The following is a 20,101-nucleotide window of genomic DNA, read 5'->3' as shown; positions in this document are numbered from 1 at the left end:
AAACCTCCTGGCACTCCCCCTGTAAGACTAAGCTCCAAACCTGGGGAGACATGAGCCTTCTCCACATTGCTGCCCCCCACCCTCTGGAACTCTTTGCCCCCATTCACTCCGTGCTTGCCCTTGACTTTCAACACCTTCAAAAAAACAACTCAAAACCCACCTCTTTAAATCTGTTTTTAATGTCTTAACTTTTTATATCTGACTGCTGTGCCCCGCCCCCCCCCCCCCCCCCCGCTTTTACTCATGTTTTAACTGTGTATTAACCAATCAATGTTGTATTTTAACGTATCTTTTACTCTCTTTACTTGTTTTTATTCAACTTCATTCTTCTGTAAAGTGTCTGAGTATTTTGAAAAGCGCTATACAAATGAAATGTATTATTATTATTATTATTAAGTGTGACCTGAGCCCAAGATTAAGATTATAAGATATGCCTATAAGGCATATAAGATATGCCTTTATTCGTCCCTCAGTGGGGAAATTTGTATTGCACAGCGGCAAGAGTACAGAGTCAGTTAAGCAGTACAAAATACACAATATAGAAAAATAAACAATATAAACAACCCAAGTACAGTAAACCTCGGATATATCGGATTCAATTGTTCCCACTGGTTTTGTCCGATATAAGGGAAATCCGTTATATGCGTATACCGGAAAATGTCCGTTTTACGCACATATCGGATTTATATCCGGTATATGCGTAAATCGGATTTTATCCGTTATAAAAAGGCACTTCCTTGACTATGTTTCCAATGTACCTGGATGTACCTGCTTTTAAGCAATAAAAACTAGTGACAACATCAATCGTAACAATTAGTGACACATTCAGTCATTCAACAGCACGAATGAGAATTAAGCATGAAATGCAGCTTTTGTGCAAAAAGGATTACTTTGTGTCGGCTCTCTAAGTCTTTTTGCACTTTGGCAAGAAGACAGCCCAGCTTCTTGCACACCATATACTCTTGTTATTGGATTTAATCACCTGTGCAGCAAATAGACATTTGTCCATCCAGAACATTGCACTCTGAGGTTGCCAGAATGTAAGATTCTTCTGATTTTGACATGTTTTTTTTCACACCTGGCAAGTTTTAATTTCACTGCCCATTGAACAATAGGGGGAGAGATTTAGCACTCGGTCATCCCTGCATTGGGATTGGGACATGGCTTTCATTACACGATGGCCCCAGAGGGCTTAAAAAGATTGCCATTTTATGGTGTGAGAGTTTCCTGCAACTAAAAAAAAAAAAAAATTTTTTCCTGTCTTCCTCTGCTGCATAACGAGTACATCACAGCAAACATTGCGTGCTGAAAATGCTAAAGGAAAGGAAAATGGTGTCAGAGGTTGAAAAGATAGTAGTTGTTAGGACACTTGGCTCCTCCAACTTTCTTCCTTCTGCTTTAGGATGCCACAGGTGCTCAATTTCCGTATTTCCATAATGCCTCATATTAACTCTCTAACAAGATCTCAGTGTATCGACTGGTTATATATCTCATCTCGTTTCACATTATCTACATACTGTATTGTATATAACTCTGGGAAAAACTGTTGATTTTTGTTAATACAGTAAACCTTGGATATATCGGAAATTCGCTCACAACGGACAGATAAGAACCGATTTTTCTGTAATGCATTTCCAATAAAAATTCATTGCATATATCGGATTTTTTATAACGGATTTCGCCTATTTCGGACAAACTCTCCAGTCCGGTTCCATTGCATTTCCATTAAATTTCCCTCGCATATATCGGATGGCCGCATCGTTATGCTAATCTTGTTGATGTCACTGGCTATTGTCTTTCTCCTGGCTCCAGATTTAGGACAAATATAAAAGTGAGTGACGTCAATAACACTAGCACAGCAGTGAATGAGATCTTAACCTCACTATTGGAAATAACGTAGGCCTGACGGGCGTAACAGGGCCTAGCTTAATTAACAATTTGTTATGCTCAGAGTCCAATAAAGTTAAATTCTCATTACCTTACGTCTCTTTTCATTACCCAGTCCAGGTACATTGGAAACATAGTCAAGGAAGTGCCTTTTTATAACGGATGAAATCCGATTTACGCATATACCGGATATAAATCCCATATATGCGTAAAACGGACATTTTCCGGTATACGCATATAACGGATTTCACTTATATCGGACAAAACCAGTGGGAACAATTGAATCCGATATATCCGAGGTTTACTGTACTTGGGTTGTTTATATTGTTTATTTTTCTATATTGTGTATTTTGTACTGCTTAACTGACTCTGTACTCTTGCTGCTGTGCAATACAAATTTCCCCACTGAGGGACGAATAAAGGCATATCTTAATCTTAATCTTCACCACAAACTTCAGCATTCCAAATTCCAACACGTGGTTAATGCACTTGCATCCGTTGGTTTCCAGACCTTTATTTGGTAAATATGTACTAAACCTGAAGAGTAAACAACGTGGGTGGTATTGAAGCTGCTTATGTCCTGCTTTTACCTGTTCAAGGCGGTGCGTCATCTCTTTTTGCATTTGCGCCAGGCCAGCCTTGGCTGCCTGGTCCTGATGAATTAATTTGTCCCGAGTCTCTTTCAGCTCCCTCAGCAACTCCTCCACCCTGCCCTCCAACTGTCAACACAGGGGACACAAGAGCAGTTTGTAAACAAGGGTTGAGCGTGTTGTCAGTCAACATGTCAAACCTGCTTGACAGGAGCACCGCCTCGACAAGAAGCATTTGGTGAGGAAATTGAATTATTTCATTCCTAAGGCGGGCGTGTTCCATCTTAAATGTTCATTCATTCATTCATTCATTTTCTACCGCTTATCCTCACGAGGGTCGCGAGGGGGGGTGCTGGAGCCTATCCCAGGTGTCTTCGGGCGAGAGGCGGGGTACACCCTGGACTGGTGGCCAGCCGATCACAGGGCACATATAGACAAACAACCATTCACACTCACATTCATACCAATGTATGACTAAATTATCCCTTTATGTTAACAATGAATCCACGAGACATCATCAGAGTCATCAGAGGCGCTCACTTTCCCAATGGTGCCAACGTGCTGCTTCTCTGTCTCGGCCCGCTGTTTCAGTTCCTCCTTCATGTTGTCCTTCTCAGAGCAGATACCCAGGATCAGATCCTGGTGCCTCTTGTTCTCCTCCAGTAACCTGTGCGACATACCCGCATATAATTCATTAACAATTCTACTCCAACATATGGAAATATTTATTATGGAATGGAATGGCCTTTATTGTCATTATACAAGATGTACAACGAAATTGGAGAGCTTCTCTTTTCAGTGCAGGAGTCAAGTTTAAAAAACAAAAAAAGTATATAAAGTAGAGTAAAAAAGACAATTTAACAAGATATATACAAGATATCCAAAATATACACATAGTATTGCACAGGAGCACATGCAGGAGCAGATATATTAATTTTAGTGCAATGATCAATGGGTCATAGTGCAAATAATGACGAGGTGAGTACAGGTGAGTAAAGTCACATAAGTGTATTGTATGGGTTGTTAAATAAATAAATATGATTGAGGTAGTAACAGAGGCAGTGATGGAAATATTGCACATTTACATTATGCTAATGACCGGGTACGTTGTATGTCTGAGTTCAGGGTGGTGATGGCTCTTGGGAAGAAGCTGTTTCTCATTATAACAGTAATAATAATAATAATAAAACGAGCTTGGTACACAAGTCATAGAATACTTAAATACAAGTACTAACTGCATGATTAAGCATTTTAAGCTACTTACAGTAGTTATAATGACATATCTACAGAACCCTCAAAACTATTATTATTAAAAGAGGTGATATAGTACAATGGTTTTCAAACTTTGCATGCCAACTACCACAGTGTGATAGGTATTTAAAGTTAAGTTTAAGGCTGTGAAAATGACCCAAAAGTTGGCATTATTACAGACACTAAATTCTAAAAATAAAAAATAAAAATGTTGCCACCGTGACAGAGCATCAGCACACGTCACAGCAGCGGAAGCCCTCCACCACAGCTTAAAGGGGACCTATTATGCTCATTTTTTGCCACTTGTACTGAGTTGTGGACTCCTATAGAGCCGCTACACACAATAAACACAGAAAGCTTTCTAGATCTTCCAGCTTATCTTTTTACAATGTCCCCTTTGTAAATGTCCCCAGCCATACGTGTTGGATCCCAAATCCGATCCAGAAGTAGAGACTTGACAGTCCGAAGTTTCTCAAGAAATGAGGTCACTTCAAGACGTCTCTTGAGTGGTAAGTAGCTTTAGCATTTTAGCGTTTCTACAACATCCGTAACTTGTAATGTGGTCAATATATGTTTTTTGCGGGACTACTAGTGTTTAAAAAAACTTGGGTAGAGCCACTGATTGTGGTGGGAAATTGCTATTAGCAACTCCAGTCGAGTGGTTAGCACACAGATCTCACAGCAAGGAGACCAGGGTTCAATTCCACCCTCCACCCATTCTAAAAACATGCTAGGTTTGGCGACTCCAAATTGCCCATAGGTATGAATGTGAGTGTGAATGGTTGTTTGTCTATATGTGCCCTGTGATTGGCTGGCCACCAGTCCAGGGTGTACCCCGCCTCTCGCCCGAAGACAGCTGGGATGGGCTCCAGCAACCCCCCGCGACCCTCGTGAGGAAAAAGCAGTAGAAAATGAATGAATGAACTCCAGAGAGCGCATCTGACCAACAGCGCTTGGCCATATAAGGATGCCCGGCACTCTGTGACATCACAGAGAGCCATCCCAAACTTATTTCACGGCTCACTTCCAAATGTGCAGTCCTCATTACCTGAAATGTTGGCATCATTTAACACAAGAATAGAGTATTCTAACAACATTTATAGGTCAGAAAAGGCATTTATTTATAGGCATTTCCCTTCAGGGGTCGCCACAGCAAATCAACCGCTCCATCCAACCTGGTCTTCCGCATAGGTCCCCTTTAAAAACAAATCCTAGGAGAAACCTTATATATCCAAAATTAAAAGATACAAACAAATAATATACAATATAGTAGATAAAAATAAACACTTTACCTCTGAATGAACTTTTCCTGCTGTGCATACTTGTACTGGACACACTTCTCAAACTCCACCATGCAGTCCTCCTGTTCCGTCGGAAGTCCGTTCATAGGTGGGCTTCCTTTCCTTTCGCCTTCCCGTTCAACGTCAGACACCCGACAGGCCAACAGCTCAGACTCCAAGTCATCCAGCAGGTCCTCCTGCGACGACGAGCGCCGGATTTGGGAAATCATCTTGCGGCTGCAGTCTGTGTCGTACGGGCTGGACGAGGTCTCGGAGGGGCTGACGGGAGCGTTGTCGCCGCGTTGTGGGCTGGAGGCGAGCGAGGAGCTGATGGTGTCCGAGGTAGGAGTGGAGGGGCCATTAGAGATACCCGATGTGGTGGTAGAGTCTGGGGAAGAGTCTTTAGAAGCACGTTGGGTTAATCCACTGTCGCTCTGTGGCGAAATCCCATCGCTGTGATCGTTTAAAACTACGTCCGGCGGTGACTCCTTGACAAGGGAATCATTCTGAAAAGTCAGTAACGTTTCTATCCTCCCTTCAAGAACGGAGCGGGAGCTTTCAACCGCATCACCTGAAGAGTCTTCATTCGGTCGAGGTGGCCTTTCGTCCTCTGCTGAACTTGCTATCATGCTATCAGCGTTGTTATCAGAGGCAATCTCACTCCCGCCTCCTTGTTCTTCAACCTCTGTTTGGATGATCACAGGAATGTATTTGGTCTGCACACACTCCTCTGTGCAATCTTCACATGCGCGATTTTCCACTTGACTCGTACACTTCTGGCGCTGCAGGCCCGTCATCGACTCCACGTCAGATGCTTCCATCATGTGCACATCAGAGGCTGTATCAGCTTGTTCCATGGTGCCTTTCCGTATCACATCTGACAAAAATTGAAGAAGAAACAGACTATTTTAGGCCCTTTACTCAACCTATAATTAACTTTCTTGGCCTTGTTGTAGGTAATGTAATGTAATTGTAATGACAAATACATGAGTAAACGCTAGGCATGCTCCAATCGATCGGCCGCTGATCAATATCGCCCAATTTTCACGGAAAAGCATGCGATCGGCATATGCCGCATCTCAAGCTTGTTGTTCACGTTAATCGAGTTAATCGGTCAGGCTCCAGGCGCACCAAATCAATTTAAAATCAGTTAGCGGTTCGCTAGTCAAAAGTCAAAGTCAAAACGTATGTGTGAATAAGACAAACGAAAAATAGGATGAAATATTTGAGAATGTTTACAATTTTTACATTTAAAAACAAAATACTAAAATGTCAGTGAATTGGATTAATGATTAATCAGTGATTAATTGTTGCAGCTATACTCCACGTGTTGATGTAGTAAAGGTTCTAGGGTTAAAAAAAAAAGCAGTTTTCCCTGAGGTCATTTGTCTCTAAAAGGTCTGTGTGTTCCATAACTGACATTTTGTATTATCCTAACCTAAGATGACTGAATCGTGCACTTCAAACCCTAAAAAGACTATTGCATAACTTAAGTGTGTTAAATGCACTGACTAGTTGTTTTATTAATGATTCAGGGATCATCTAAAACACGTATACAATCTTCTGATTTTTTTTTAGTCATTTAAAACTAACCCTGCCAACAACATAATGTACATTAGCTTTCCTTTCATTAGCATCAACAGTATCAAAATGATAAGATTAAGTTGAATAAATACTTATTTATTCAATAATAATAATTCATTGCAATATAAAGCATTGCAATGAAGGAAGAAAACGCTAAAACAAACCAGCCATTTATAGAAAATAGGTGTGGACGCTCCTTTTGACAGGTGTCAGCTGTCAATATAGCAAGGCTTTGTGGCCTTACCAAAAGCGCCCTTGCGGCGTCTGATACAGTGTTGATATCAAACACTATATGTATTTAATAGTTTATATTCGCTGTAGTTTTGCTTTCATTTGCTGCCATTTAAATCTAGCCAAAGCTAAATCGAACAATTGTTAGCACACAAGGTTAGTAAGTCCGCCAATGTTCTATTTAGCCCGTGTTAGACATTGTTGAGTGGAATAAACGCCAAACGGGCCACGACGTTGATATTTAACTGATATAACAGAATTAGTGAGGAAAAACTGCATATTTAAACGTTGTTGACGTTAGCTGTGCTAGCTACTGTAGCATCTACGAGCTAGCTTACCTAGGGTCCCTTATGAAGAAAACTCACGTTTCCTTAAATACAAACTACTCGACAAATCACCCACGGAGTGTGGTAAATCCATGAGAGGCTCAGTGGGCAGGCGACTTGAGTTAAAAAGGTGAACTTTGAGCTGCCTTGCCAGCAGCTGATCGGCCCAGCGCGTACAATGGCTTTGCTATGACACATCAACAAATATGGCCACTACCCGAAGGGGCAAGGAGAGAGGGCATCAGCCAATGAGCGGAGAGGGTTGCTGTGACGTCACTGTAAAAATATATAAACAACCTCCTCCCTCTTGTGGAATGTAATTCACCATTAAACAAACTTTAATCGAATCAAATGAAATACGCGTTATGTACACAACATATACACTATAAATCTAAATGTAATATGATTAATTTATTAACTTTATTGAGTTTGTTCTGTGAAATATATCCTTTTCATTGTGAAACAAAATACTGAATCATTCCAACTGGCAATTGTTTGGACCAATCAGCACTTGAGATCATTGCGCATGCGTCCTGATTCTCTTTCTCCAACTTGCCCTGGTCAGGTAACAGCCGCACTCCGTCTCATTAAGGTGATTAGTTGAAAATTATCAATTTTAATGGAGTTATGGTCGCTTTCCTTTGCTATATATGATGTACTAACGCAACGGTGCACAAGTTAAGTGAAGTATACACTTTACATTAATTAGCGTAAACATGCTAATATTTAGCATTTATGCTAGCTAGCGAGCGGTTTTATGATAGCTTGATGAAAAGTTTGCACTTTTCCCCATTCGCGTAAATATCACAAATATAATTTAATTTAGCATCCTGTTCACCATTGAAGTCGCAAATATGTCTTTGAATCAGACTGGTGTCCACCAATGAACCACCCCTTTTCCCCGAGCCTGGTGCGGCCTAACCAGCCATTACGAAAGCCGTCATCCCGCCCCTCCGTCGGCTCCCCGTTTCCTGGCCTTGCCATGCCCGGTGGGAGCCCACTGATGTCGGTTTCGTTGTCACCTGGAGGAGCCAGTAAACACCCTCACAATCCTTTTACTCGTTGAGTTATTCACACTGTTCCCAAAAGGTTAATACAATTGTATTTCTGCTTTTGCTGGCCCAATAGTCCCACCAGCCAGTGTGGCTACATCAGCTGTATGTACTCAACCTGCATTTCATTCTCAAGTATTGGCTTCCCTATCAGTTACTTAAACATTTCTCTTCTCTTTCACTAAAGGCATCACCTGTGCACCTCTGCCACTTTTGCGCTCAGCAAGGTAATGTTTCTGAGTGACGAAGTGATGTTTCGCATTACCTTTACAAAGTGGATACTTTATTTTGACAGGGAATTTACGGTGCAAGCGATGCAAGAAGGCGACATACTGCTCTGTGCTGTGCCAGAAAGAAGACTGGAAGGCACACAGGCACATTTGCATTGAAGCGCAGCCTGAAAAGTAAGCTAGGGGTGTCCAAAGAGCAGCCCGAGGGCCACCTGCGGATTATTTTTGTTTTTAACAAATAGCATTAAATATGATCGTCATCAGAACAGTACAAATGATGATGTGGGGCTACACTGAAATAAAACAGTCCCAGAAAAATATGAATACAATTACAAATTAAACAACTTAAAGAAAATTTGCATTCATCATTGACAAACATTGACAAAAAAAATCTTACAATTTTTCAGGAACTCTAATTTGAATTTAACGATTTATAAATTTTTAAAACACAACTACTTTTATATTTGACTTAAATGTCTAAAATGAAACAAAACGAGTTGAACACTATATGAAAAAAATCAGTATTTTAATACTATGAAATTGTATTAAATACAATGCAATTCAATAATGATACTATGTGATAAAATACAATAATGTGATACTATGAAATTGTATTAAAATACTGATTTTTTTTCATATGCAGTGTTCAACTCGTTTTTTTTGTTGCATTTTAGACATTTAAGTCAAATATAAAAGTAGTTGTGTTTTAAAAATTTATAAATCGTTAAATTCAAATCAGAATTCCTGAAAAATTTTAGATTTTTTTTTGTCGATGAATGCAAATTTTCTTAAAGTTGTTAAATTTGCAATTGTATTCATATTTTTCTGGGATACAATTCAAAAATCAGTATTTTAATACTATGAAATTTTATTAAAATACTGATTTTTTTAGTACAGTATTTTCATACTATGAAATTGTATTAAAATACTGATTTTTTTTTTTAAAGGGAGATCCAAAATCTGCCTCCTTCTTTGCCTGTGACACCAACCAGAGGCAACCTACCTGATTTAAAGGTAATGAAAAGACACATTGCACATTTAAATATGAAATACCCATCATCATTGCTCCGTCTTTTTTCATTGAAGCAGGCGGATGCATTTGAACCCAACAGGGTTTATTTGAAGGACCTGCGCAGACTTAAAATTAAACCGGGATCAGATATTCAGGTATCTACACTCCTTAAATGTAAACAATATGTAATGTGCATTTTAAACGCTTCTCCCGATTATCCCGGGTGGGGTTTTTAGGCGTCGGTTGTAGAGTTCTACAACCCCGGGAGGTTTTTTCTCCTTGCTCAAAGCCTCGAGCTGCTCGACACTCTGCGGAGCATCAGCAGCAAGCTCCAGAAAACTTCCAGCTCCCCGTCTGGGACCACTTACGTCCCCGTTGTCGGGGAGGTCTGCGCGGCGCAGTTCTCTGGCGATCTGGTAAGCAGAACTTTGTTAAAATGTATAAAAACATTGGCTCTAATTCTAATTTTGTTGTACCTAGATTTGGTACCGAGGCCTTGTCCAGAAGGTGGTCGCTGAAAAAAAGGCACACGTGCTCTACATCGACTACGGGAATGAAGAAGACGTCCCCTACGACAGACTCAGACCGCTGCCTGCTGATATGGAGCCTTTTCATCCTTGCGTTAGTACAAAATAAATTCTACCGCTTCTGTCGGCTCACCCCTGCCGACCGTTGGCGTCTTCCAATTTATGATGCAGCACTAGTGCGATTGCCTTCCATAACGGTACACTATAAAGCTGACATAGGCCTGCCAAAATGATCCCCCCTCCCCAGGCAATGGAGTGCCATGTTGCTGCTGTGGAACCGACGAATGGTTGCTGGTCCAGTGAGTCCTGCACGGCTGTGAAACAACTCCTGGCCGGCAGGACTGTGACAACCAAGCTGGTGGAAACATTGGAGAATGTTCATGTTCACGCTCATGCTGTGGACATCCAGATTTCCGTGGGTATGTTCTGCAAAAGACGAGTCGCATCTTGAAAGTATTTTAATAAGCGTTATGATATATTTTGTTTTTTTTTCTAGGAAATTATTTGAGCTCATTCCTAATTGAGCGGGGTTTTGCGGTGAAAGCAACGATTGACGTTGCGCCTACTCAGCAAAATATTAGTAAGTTTCTCTTTTATTGCACTAAGCTAGGATAAGAGATTAAACCGGGATATCCTGGTCGTGGATAACCAAGTAAGTGTTGACTATCGGGAGGAAGGATGTGCTGCACATGCAAACTGGAACTGCCGCATTCGGCTTAACTATCACCTTTGTGCCTTCATTCATATCCACGTCTGCTGGCTAACTGCTAGCACTCCGTGTAGCTCCTGGCTTGACTGGCGATGGATGGATGGATGGATGGATGGATGTATAGCTCCTGGCTTGACTGGCGATGGATGTATGTATAGCTCCTGGCTTGACTGGCGATGGATGGATGGATGGAAGGATGTATAGCTCCTGGCTTGACTGGCGATGGATGGATGGATGTATAGCTCCTGGCTTGACTGGCGATGGATGGATGGATGGATGTATAGCTCCTGGCTTGACTGGCGATGGATGGATGGATGGATGGATGTATAGCTCCTGGCTTGGCTGGCGATGGATGGATGGATGGATGTGTAGCTCCTGGCTTGACTGGCGATGGATGGATGGATGGATGGATGTATAGCTCCTGGCTTGACTGGCGATGGATGGATGGATAGCTCCTGGCTTGACTGGCGATGGATGGATGGATGGATGTATAGCTCCTGGCTTGACTGGCGATGGATGGATGGATGGATGGATGGATGGATAGCTCCTGCCTGGACTGGCGATGGATGGATGGATGGATGGATGTATAGCTCCTGGCTTGACTGGTGATGGATGGATGTCCTTTATTGTCCTAAATTGACATAATTCCATTCCCGCATCCTGTTTTGCTCACCCCCTCAGACGCCATGCTGAGCGCTTCCTTGGAAAACTTCAAGCGCCGTTCTCAAGGGAAAGACGACAACACCTGGGCTCGGGTCCCAGAGCCTTTGACGCAGGCGGTGGGTGACTCCTTCTCTGTGGTGATCACCCACCTGCAGTCCCCAGATAACATGATCGTGCAGAAGGTGGAGAACGCTGGTGAGTATTCCGTACGTGGCGTTAGGTGTATTTTTTTCCAAAATTCCGAGAGTGCTTTATCGGCAGGAGTGATTCAGGAGTTGCAACTGAAGTTGAGGCTCCACTGCAGTCAGGTGTCCACCCCTGACAACTTCAGACCGGCGCCCGGCACAGTTTGCTGCGCCCAGTTCTCAGGTGCAAAAAAAACCAAAAAACAAATACAAACACGTAATTGACATGATCTGATGACATGACTTCCCATGTGGACTTCCAGAGGACAAGCAGTGGTACCGGGCCAAAGTGCTGGGCTATTCGTCAGAGGAACGCGTTTGTGTCGGATACATTGATTTCGGAAACTCGGAGGACGTGGATTTAGGGGATTTGAGACCCATCAGCTCTTCCTTGCTGGCTTTGCCAATGCAGGCCATTCCATGTGCCCTCGCTGGTAAGACTGGAAAGGTTTTAAAATGGATGCAAATGTGTTAAAATGTGGTTAAAAGTTGACTTTTTATGTATATCTTTATTGTCAATGTATATGATAGAGCTTTTCAAGTGTGTATGAAGCCTGATGGCTTTGCAGTACAGTGTATTTGTTTGCAATGATGCTTGATGAAGTTAAATGAATAGTTGGACTGTTGATATTTTTTAAAAAAAGATTAAAGACACACCTTTTTAATCAGGCTTTTAACTCATATTTTTAGTATGACAATAACTTTTCTTACGTTTTTATCTTTTTAGTCCTATTTTATGCTTTTAGGCTTTAGCTCTCAACTCCAGTGTTTCCTTCACACTGAGGGCCGTGTCGGGTCTGCTGAGGGGGTGCCATCCTTGGGTACCGTCGACCCGGCCGGCTGGGGGTTCCTCCCTTTTTAATGTGGGGGTCCGCCCGTCTGTCGGAGTCGGGGGCCCGGGTGATGGCACGGCCTGCGGCTCCTCCCAGTGTGGACGCCCCCAAAGGTGGCGTTTCCTTGATCCTCAGTGCCATGCCATGTCTCCCTACTGTGTGTGAGTGGGTGGATGTGTGTGTGTCTAGTATGGAGAGTGGGAGGGAGGGGCTTTCTTAGTAATTGTTTTTCCTTTTAATTGTAGTAATTGTTTTTAATTCTGTAAAGCACTTTGTGTTGCATGTCTTTGCAGGAAAAGTGCTCTACAAATAAAGTTGATTTGATTTAGTTTTCACAATTTTTGCTTGCATTTTCATTATCAGTTCATATCTCCAACTGGTGTTGAGCCTCTCTTAGAGCGAATGTGTTGCTAATAGCATTTATTTGTCACTTGCTTTGTGTTAACCCACGTTACAGGAATCTAATTCACTCAGACTTGTAGTGACTTGCTGCCCCCTGCTGGTCATTAGTATTAAAAACAGCTGCTCGCTTGCACAATTGGCTTTGAAGCTTCCAGATGATGTGTTCTTTTTATCCACGCAGGAGTGCAGCCCATCGGGGAGAGTTGGCCCGAGGTGTGCCTGTTAGCCCTGCAGCGGAGCGTGTCCAACAGGATCCTGCGTGCGGAGATCCAAGGGGCACACGAGGGGAAAGCTTTGGTCACCATGGTGGACGAGGCAAGCGACCCTCAGTCAAACATCACAGAGCTCCTGATCTCCGCTGGGTATGGCATTCCCGCCATCGTTAAGGGTGATGATGTCCAGCAAGCTGAGCAACCCACGGCTCCTGCTCCTGCTCCTGAAGGTAAAAAAAAAAAAGTACTGGAAACCAGTTTGTATTTTGATTCATGTTCTTGTTAATGTGCTCCGTAGTGTGCAAACCTCTGGTATGGTCTTCCGTTGAGCTTCCTACCGAGGGCCAGTCAGTGGTGCTGACCGCCACTGTTGTTGTGAACCCCGGAGAGTTTTTTTGCCACATGGACAACCCCGACGGTATTTGCACCCCAAAAATAACCACATTAAAGATGTGTGGAAATGACATACTGCTTTCTTGCCAGACCATCAGCAACTCATCACCCTCAGCGCTGATTTGAAACAACACTGCGAGGAAGACGTGGCGGCCTTTGAACCCAAAGTGGGGGAGCCCTGCTGTGCCATGTTTCCAGGTAGTCCGCAAATGTTTAACACTTAATATTAGTTTGATATTTTGCTCGAATGTTGACCGCTTCTTCCTAAGGTGACGGAGCCTGGTACCGTGCAAAGGTCAATGGTCAGTCTGACGACACGGTGGCCGTCAACTTTGTGGACTACGGTTACAGCATGGAATTGGATAAAAGGCACCTTCGCTCAGTGACACCTCGACTCCTGCAGCTGCCCTTCCTCGCTGTCCGCTGCTTCCTGTCAGGTAGTCTTAATGAGGATTTTTTTTTAATTAAAAAAAATGCTCAATTTTACATCAGTACTTAAGATTTTATTTTATTTTCATTCATTCATTTTCTAACGCTTTTTACTCACGGGGGGTGCTGGAGCCTATCCCAGCTGTCTTCAGGCGAAAGGCGGGGTTACACCCTGGACTGGTGGCCAGCCAATCACAGGGCACATATAGACAAACAACCATTCACACTCACATTCATACCTATGGGCAATTTGGAGTCGCCAATTAACCTAGCATGTTTTTGGAATGTGGGAGGAAACCGGAGTACCCGGAGAACATGCAAACTCCACACAGAGATGGCCGAGGGTGGAATTGAACTCGGGTCTCCTAGCTGTGTGGCCTGCGCGCTAACCACTCAGTCCATAATACAGTCATTAAGTTCCAAAAATTCATAAATTAATTAATTGATCGCTGTCTTGTGGTTGACTATAGCCTATTATTAGTCAAATCAAATATTGCAATACATTCATTCATTTTCTACCGCTTATCCTCACAAGGGTTGCGGGGGGTGCTGGAGCCTATCCCAGCTGTATTCCAGGCGAGAGGCGGGGTACACCCTGGACTGGTGGCCAGCCAATCACAGGGCACATATAGACAAACAACCATTCACACTCACATTCATACCTATGGACAATTTGGAGTCGCTAATTAACCTAGCATGTTTTTTTTATTTGAATGTGGGAGGAAACCGGAGTACCCGGAGAACATGCAAACTCCACACAGAGATGGCCAAGGGTGGAATCGAACCCTGGTCCTCCTAGCTGTGAGGTCTGTGCGCTAACCACTTGTCCACCGTGCCACCTTTATTTTTTTTTTAAAATTTTTTAACTTTTTTTTTTTTTTTTTTTTTAGTACTTGAGATTTTAAAATAATATTTAGCTTTGTTGCTACTTTTGCTACTTGGAATCATTTTTTTAGCCTGGAATGTGTGGCCTGTACTTACAAGAAAGTGTACTTAAGTGTACTTGCATCCAAGTTGACTGAAACTAGCATTGCTTGCAGGCCTAATTCCTTCTATACACCAGTGGTACTTTTGTTTGTGAATCAGTGATTTTGATGATCCTAATCATGTAATACCAGTCGTTAGTCGTTTTCATAGAAAGGTTCTTATAGTATGAATGTATGCTGTACTTTTAGGTGTGGAGGCTATGGGTTCCGAGTGGAGCAGTGAAGCCATTCGGTGGTTCCGCACCCAAGTGGACGGCGAGAAGCTGAACGCGCGCGTTCTCACCGTCACCGAACACGGTTACGGCGTGGAGCTGGAGGTCAGAGGGCACAGCATCACAGCTGGCCTCATCTCAAATCTCCTCGGTCGAGTTCCTGGCGAAATTCCTCAAGGGGTGCACTCCAGCTTGTCGCCCGGGGCTGCACAGCCAGAAGACATAAAAGAGAAGCCGCACAGCCAAACCCGGGCCTCCAAACAGATGCCCGCAGTGGGAAGTGTCGCAACGGCGTTATCAGGTCAGCGAGAGTGTCCTGAAAATAAAATGAAGTGATTTACGGATCATAATTGGAATGCCGTGTGACGCTCTTCCTTGCAGGCCCAACTTTTCCACTCGACTGGAAGACAACGGAGCTGCCCATCAATGAGCCCTTCAAGCCCTGCGTCGCAGCTGTTACTAGCCCCTCCCTTTTTTACCTGCTCGGTCCCAACCAGGGTAAGAACATATTAAGGATGCAAAATAGTTTTGCGGTTATGAACGCCTTCTATCGTGTTTTGCAGTGGACCAGCAAAAGCATAGCGAGATGATGCAGGAGCTGGCTGCGTTCTGCTGCACCAACCGGTCCACTTTGTCCTCCTCCAGTGATCACACCAGACCTACCCCCGGAGCGGCGTGTTGCGCCCAGTTCTCCGGTGAGAAGCCTTGTCTCTTCTTCTTGCGCCGCTCCATGAGCGTCCACTTTGTGTTTACTAACGTGAGACCCCACCTGCACACCAAAGCTGGTAATTTGGTGTCTGCTAGCAGATGTAATTACACGGCGTGTGCCCGCCTTTAAAGACGGGTATGCAATCAAATGACTATATAGCCTAGCATACATTCCACAGGTAACGACCGGGTCCACTTTAATGGCATTTCCAGGACACTCAACAGTACTTTGGCAAGTACAGTGGGGGGGTGGGAAAGGTGTTTGCCCCCTTCTCTGAGTATTTTTTTTTCTTGCATGTTTGTCACATAAATATTACAGATCTTTTAAATATATATATATATACGTATATATATAAAAAAATCCAAAACTACATGGCCCCGTGTGGCCCCATAACTAAGTTAATGTGGTTAACTTTTGGAGTTCAAGTGGAAAGCTTCTGAAGTGGGTGAGTTGGGGGGCGGTACTCGCGGGCCGCGCTCAACACAGTTGACCTGGGGGCCATATATATATATATATATATATATATATATATATATATATATATATATATATATATATATATTTCATTTACTCAAGACCATTATTCTACCCTTTGTATTGAGTTGTGGACTCTTATAGAGCAGCTGCACATAATAACCTGCACAGAGAACTCTCTAGATCATCCAGAATCTGCACCTATTCCAGCTGTATTGCCTTGGATTTGTGCTTCCCGCCAAAATGGTCTGGTTTCATTTACTCCAGACCATTATTCTACCCTTTGTATTGAGTTGTGGACTCTTATAGAGCAGCTGCACACAATAACCTGCACAGAAAACTTTCTAGGTCATCCAGAATCTGCACCTATTCCAGCTGTATTTCCTTGGATTTGTGCTTCCCGCCAAAATGGTCTGGTTTCATTTACTCCAGACCATTATTCTACCCTTTGTATTGAGTTGTGGACTCTTATAGAGCAGCTGCACACAATAACCTGCACAGAGAACTTTTTAGATCATCCAGAATCTGCACCTATTCCAGATGTATTTCCTTGGATTTGTGCTTCCCGCCAAAATGGTCTGGTTTAATTTACTCCACCCATATGGCCCGCCTCCGGGCACACCCACTCTACTGTGATTGGTCACACGGCATTTGACCCAAATGGCCGCAATTTGTCCAGTCCATTTGTCCTGCTCTGGGACTCCAACAAACCACAGTGAGAGTCATTATCCACAAATGGATACAACATGGAACACTGCGAACCTTCCCAGGAGTGGCTGGCCAACCAAAATTACCCCAAGAGGGTGCCAAAAAACCCTGCACCATCATCCAAAGAACTGCGACAAACATGCAAAAAAAAAATGCCATTATACATATAATATAACATAGTATATAACATATAATAATATTATACATATATATAATCTATTATACGTGGCAACATTTTATCCAGGAATGTTAGGAATGAAAGTCTGGCCCGAGGACCATGATAAGGATATGAGTGGATTGTATTGGAATTAACTCCAAAGCCTACCAGCTCCAATGAAATACTCACCAAAAGGTCTTTATTTTACCAGCTGACGACAACTGGTACCGTGCTGTGGTTCTGGAGGTGGCCGACGACGAGGTCTCGGTCATCTATGCCGATTTCGGCAACACCGAAAAACTACCAGTATCTCGAATTTTGCCCATCCCGGAACACATGCTGCGGCTCCCCTTCCGGATAGCCCGCTGTGCCCTGACCGGTAAGACCTTCCGATCTCCTTGTCCCTTGAAACTTGCCATCGTGGTATCGTTGTGCCTCTTGTCCATCATCTGCAGGTAAGGAGCACTTCCCCGCCGTGTGGCCGCCGAAAGTGTTGCAGATGTTTCACAGCTTGTTGCTGAACAGCGTCCTCGCCGCCGCGCATTCATTCGACGGCTCCGTCAACGTCCTTTCAATCACCTTGCCTGCTGAGCGTGGCGGTGCCCACCTCACTGCCATGGTCTTGGATGCACTGCGGGCCCACGTCAAAAGTCCTTCTAGCCCATCTTCTCCCATAAACCAGAAGGATAGCACCAGTTCTACAACTCCGCTTCAGTACACTCACCCAATATCTACCGTGGACAGGAGCGTGGAAAATAAAGCGGTGGCCGCTGAGTCCACAGTCGGCTTGCAGCAGACTCCCCAAAGCCCAAAACCAATGCAGAGCACCGCATCAGAGCGCCATAAGGGTTGGTCATGTTACAATTGTAACAATTTTACTAAACATCCAAATAGTGAAATATATCGTTCATCGATTTCTTTCTACCACCCCCCCCCCCAGAAGCCCAACACTCTGGATGCTGCTGTCCGAGCCTGAAGACCAAGGTCTGGGCTCTCTATGCTGACCTGTATAGTGTATAATTGTATTTTGGCTGGGTGGCACGGCGGTCTAATGGTTAGCAAGCCGACCTCACAGCTAGGAGACCAGGGTCCAATTCCACCCTCGGCCATGTTCTCCCTGTTTCATTCCAAAAACATGCTAGGTTAATTAGCGACTCCAAATTGTCCATAGGTATGAATGTGAGTGTGAATGGTTGTTTGACTATATGTGAATGAATGAATGAATGACTGAAGTGGGGCTGCACGGTGTTCGAGTGGTTAGCGCGCAAGCCTCACAGCAAGGAGACTAGGGTTCAATTCCACCCTCAGCCATCTCTGTGTGGAGTTTTTCATGTTCTCCCTGTGCATGCGTGGGTTTTTCCCGGGTACTCCGGTTTCCTCCCACATTCCAAAAACATGCTAGGTTAATTAGCGACTCCAAATTGTCCATAGGTATGAATGTGAGTGTGAATGGTTGTTTGTCTATATGTGCCCTGTGATTGGCTGGCCACCAGTCCAGGGTGTACCCCGCCTCTCATCCGAAGACAGCTGGGATAGGCTCCAGCATCCCCCGCGTCCCTTGTGAGGATAAGCGGTAGAAAATGAATGAATGAATGTATTGCAGTATTTGATTAGACTAATAGGCTATAGTCAACCATAAGACAGCGATCAATTAATTAATTTATGAATTTTTGAAACTTAATGACTGTATTATGGACTGAGCGGATAGCGCGCAGTTTTCTCCGGGTACTCCGGTTTCCTCCCACATTCCAAAAACATGCTAGGTTAATTAGCAACTCCAAATTGTCCATAGGTATGAATGTGAGTGTGAATGGTTGTTTGTCTATATGTGCCCTGTGATTGGCTGGCCACCAGTCCAGGGTGTACCCCGCCTCTTGTCCGAAGACAGCTGGGATAGGCTCCAGCACCCCCGCGTCCCTCGTGTGGATAAGAGGTAGAAAATGAACGAATGAATGAATGAATGTATTGCAATATTTGATTAGACTAATAATAGGCTATAGTCAACCACAAGACAGCGATCAATTAATTAATTTATGAATTTTTGAAACTTAATGACTGTATTATGGACTGAGCGGTTAGCGCGCAGGCTGCACAGCTAGGAGACCCGAGTTCGATTCCACCCTCGACCATCTCTGGCCGGGTTTTCTCCGGGTACTCCGTTTTCCCTCCCACATTTCAAAAACATGCTAGGTTAATTAGCGACTCCAAATTGTCCATAGGTATGAATGTGAGTATGAATGGTTGTTTGTCTATAGGTGCCCTGTGATTGGCTGATATCCTGAAAATATTAGTTTTTGCTACATTACTGTTGCAGTTTTACTTGATGGCGGCCATGTTTTTTTTCAACCAATCGTACACAAATTTGACACACAAATGCTTTTCTGTCATCATAAGGTGTGTACCGAATTTCGTGTCAATTTGGCGAGACACCCTAAAGTTATAACGGCTGTTTTGTACAGGTGTGAGAAATTTCAAGTCAATCTGAAGTAGAGGTTTAATAAGCGTTGCCACCATGTGGTGCATTTCTTGTGACACTTTTTTTTTTTTTGGTGCAGCCGTCCACAAATGTAGTTGTGAAAAAATTATCACACTCCATAGCCGATGTTACTCTATTATTTTATTTTGAAAATACACGTAATAATAAATATATAATAATCTATTTCCCTGTGTTAACAGATGGAGCATCTGGAGAAGATGATGGAGCTTCAGCTGTCCTTACTCAAGCTCTGTGTTGAACGGTTGCAGTCCTAACTTAAACGTTCCACTCAATTTCAATGTTTTTATTCAGGTTAAAGAACAAGTTCTAGTCCGTTCTGGTTGTTTTTGTTTATAAGTTTTAATATTTTTGCCGTTTGTCTTAAGTCTACATTGCTGCCATGGCCGCCTTTTAAGTTCTTCTCCGGTTACACAGGTGGAGTATTTGTGTTTGTCTTTTACATAAACGTTCAATAGCAAGAAGTTAGTGTAAGTTTGTGTTTTTTTTTTTTTTTTAACGTCAAAACCAAGTAGTGCTCCCCCCCCCCCCTCCAGTGTGTGGGCTGAGACGAGAGGATGAGTCG

The 20,101-nt window shown here is 43.3% G+C and overlaps 2 protein-coding genes and 1 long non-coding RNA gene across 6 annotated transcripts in view; 2 read left to right on the top strand and 1 right to left on the bottom strand.

Annotated features, from left to right (window-relative positions):
• Positions 1-2,630, top strand: part of LOC131110047 (uncharacterized) — a 10,929-nt gene extending 8,299 nt beyond the window's left edge. The window contains exon 4 of one of the 2 annotated variants that reach the window (XR_009120823.1): positions 2,574-2,630. This is a non-coding gene — a long non-coding RNA (uncharacterized LOC131110047). The remainder of the gene's footprint in view (positions 1-2,573) is intronic. The other variant, XR_009120824.1, reaches the window with a different exon arrangement.
• ccdc186 (coiled-coil domain-containing protein 186) overlaps positions 1-7,366 on the bottom strand; it is a 21,902-nt gene extending 14,536 nt beyond the window's left edge. Inside the window, exons 1-4 of the mRNA XM_058062690.1 lie at positions 7,162-7,366; positions 5,021-5,885; positions 3,018-3,144; positions 2,478-2,606 (exon numbers count right to left, since the gene is read on the bottom strand). Of these exons, the coding sequence (XP_057918673.1) occupies positions 2,478-2,606; positions 3,018-3,144; positions 5,021-5,865 (1,101 nt within the window). The 5' untranslated portion in view covers positions 5,866-5,885; positions 7,162-7,366. The remainder of the gene's footprint in view (positions 1-2,477; positions 2,607-3,017; positions 3,145-5,020; positions 5,886-7,161) is intronic.
• On the top strand, positions 6,749-20,006 carry tdrd1 (tudor domain containing 1). Of its 3 annotated transcripts, none has more exons than XM_058062687.1 (25): positions 6,749-7,741; positions 8,019-8,184; positions 8,270-8,306; positions 8,389-8,428; positions 8,497-8,605; positions 9,379-9,445; positions 9,518-9,598; positions 9,680-9,859; positions 9,924-10,064; positions 10,218-10,389; positions 10,467-10,550; positions 11,361-11,537; positions 11,604-11,711; positions 11,791-11,961; positions 12,944-13,204; positions 13,273-13,392; positions 13,458-13,565; positions 13,637-13,804; positions 14,972-15,295; positions 15,376-15,492; positions 15,558-15,689; positions 17,254-17,421; positions 17,498-17,890; positions 17,983-18,026; positions 19,719-20,006. In XM_058062687.1, the coding sequence occupies exons 2-25, from the start codon at positions 8,033-8,035 to the stop codon at positions 19,791-19,793; spliced, it is 3,429 nt and encodes a 1,142-aa protein (XP_057918670.1). In that variant the 5' UTR covers positions 6,749-7,741; positions 8,019-8,032; the 3' UTR covers positions 19,794-20,006. The 3 variants fall into 3 exon arrangements, with proteins under 3 accessions (XP_057918670.1, XP_057918672.1, XP_057918671.1); XM_058062689.1 differs by having other exon boundaries at positions 6,751-7,741; positions 8,019-8,183; positions 8,278-8,306; positions 19,719-20,004; XM_058062688.1 differs by having other exon boundaries at positions 7,658-7,714.
• The last annotated feature ends 95 nt before the right edge of the window (positions 20,007-20,101 follow it).

Source organism: Doryrhamphus excisus, chromosome 22, assembly GCF_030265055.1.
Source record: "Doryrhamphus excisus isolate RoL2022-K1 chromosome 22, RoL_Dexc_1.0, whole genome shotgun sequence".
NCBI classification, from domain to species: domain Eukaryota; kingdom Metazoa; phylum Chordata; class Actinopteri; order Syngnathiformes; family Syngnathidae; genus Doryrhamphus; species Doryrhamphus excisus.
The sequence above is the reverse complement of the archived record's forward strand: the minus strand, read 5'-3'. Positions and strand labels throughout refer to the sequence as shown.

What these genes read in the sequence shown, in the direction of transcription:
- tdrd1 (XM_058062687.1), top strand. Translation starts at nt 8,033, where the DNA reads ATGAACCACCCCTTTTCCCCGAGCCTGGTGCGGCCTAACCAGCCATTA. An exon ending in GCAACCTACCTGATTTAAAG is followed by an intron (nt 9,446 to 9,517) that starts GTAATGAAAAGA and finishes TTTTCATTGAAG; the next exon opens with CAGGCGGATGCATTTGAACC. An exon ending in CGCATCAGAGCGCCATAAGG is followed by an intron (nt 17,891 to 17,982) that starts GTTGGTCATGTT and finishes CCCCCCCCCCAG; the next exon opens with AAGCCCAACACTCTGGATGC.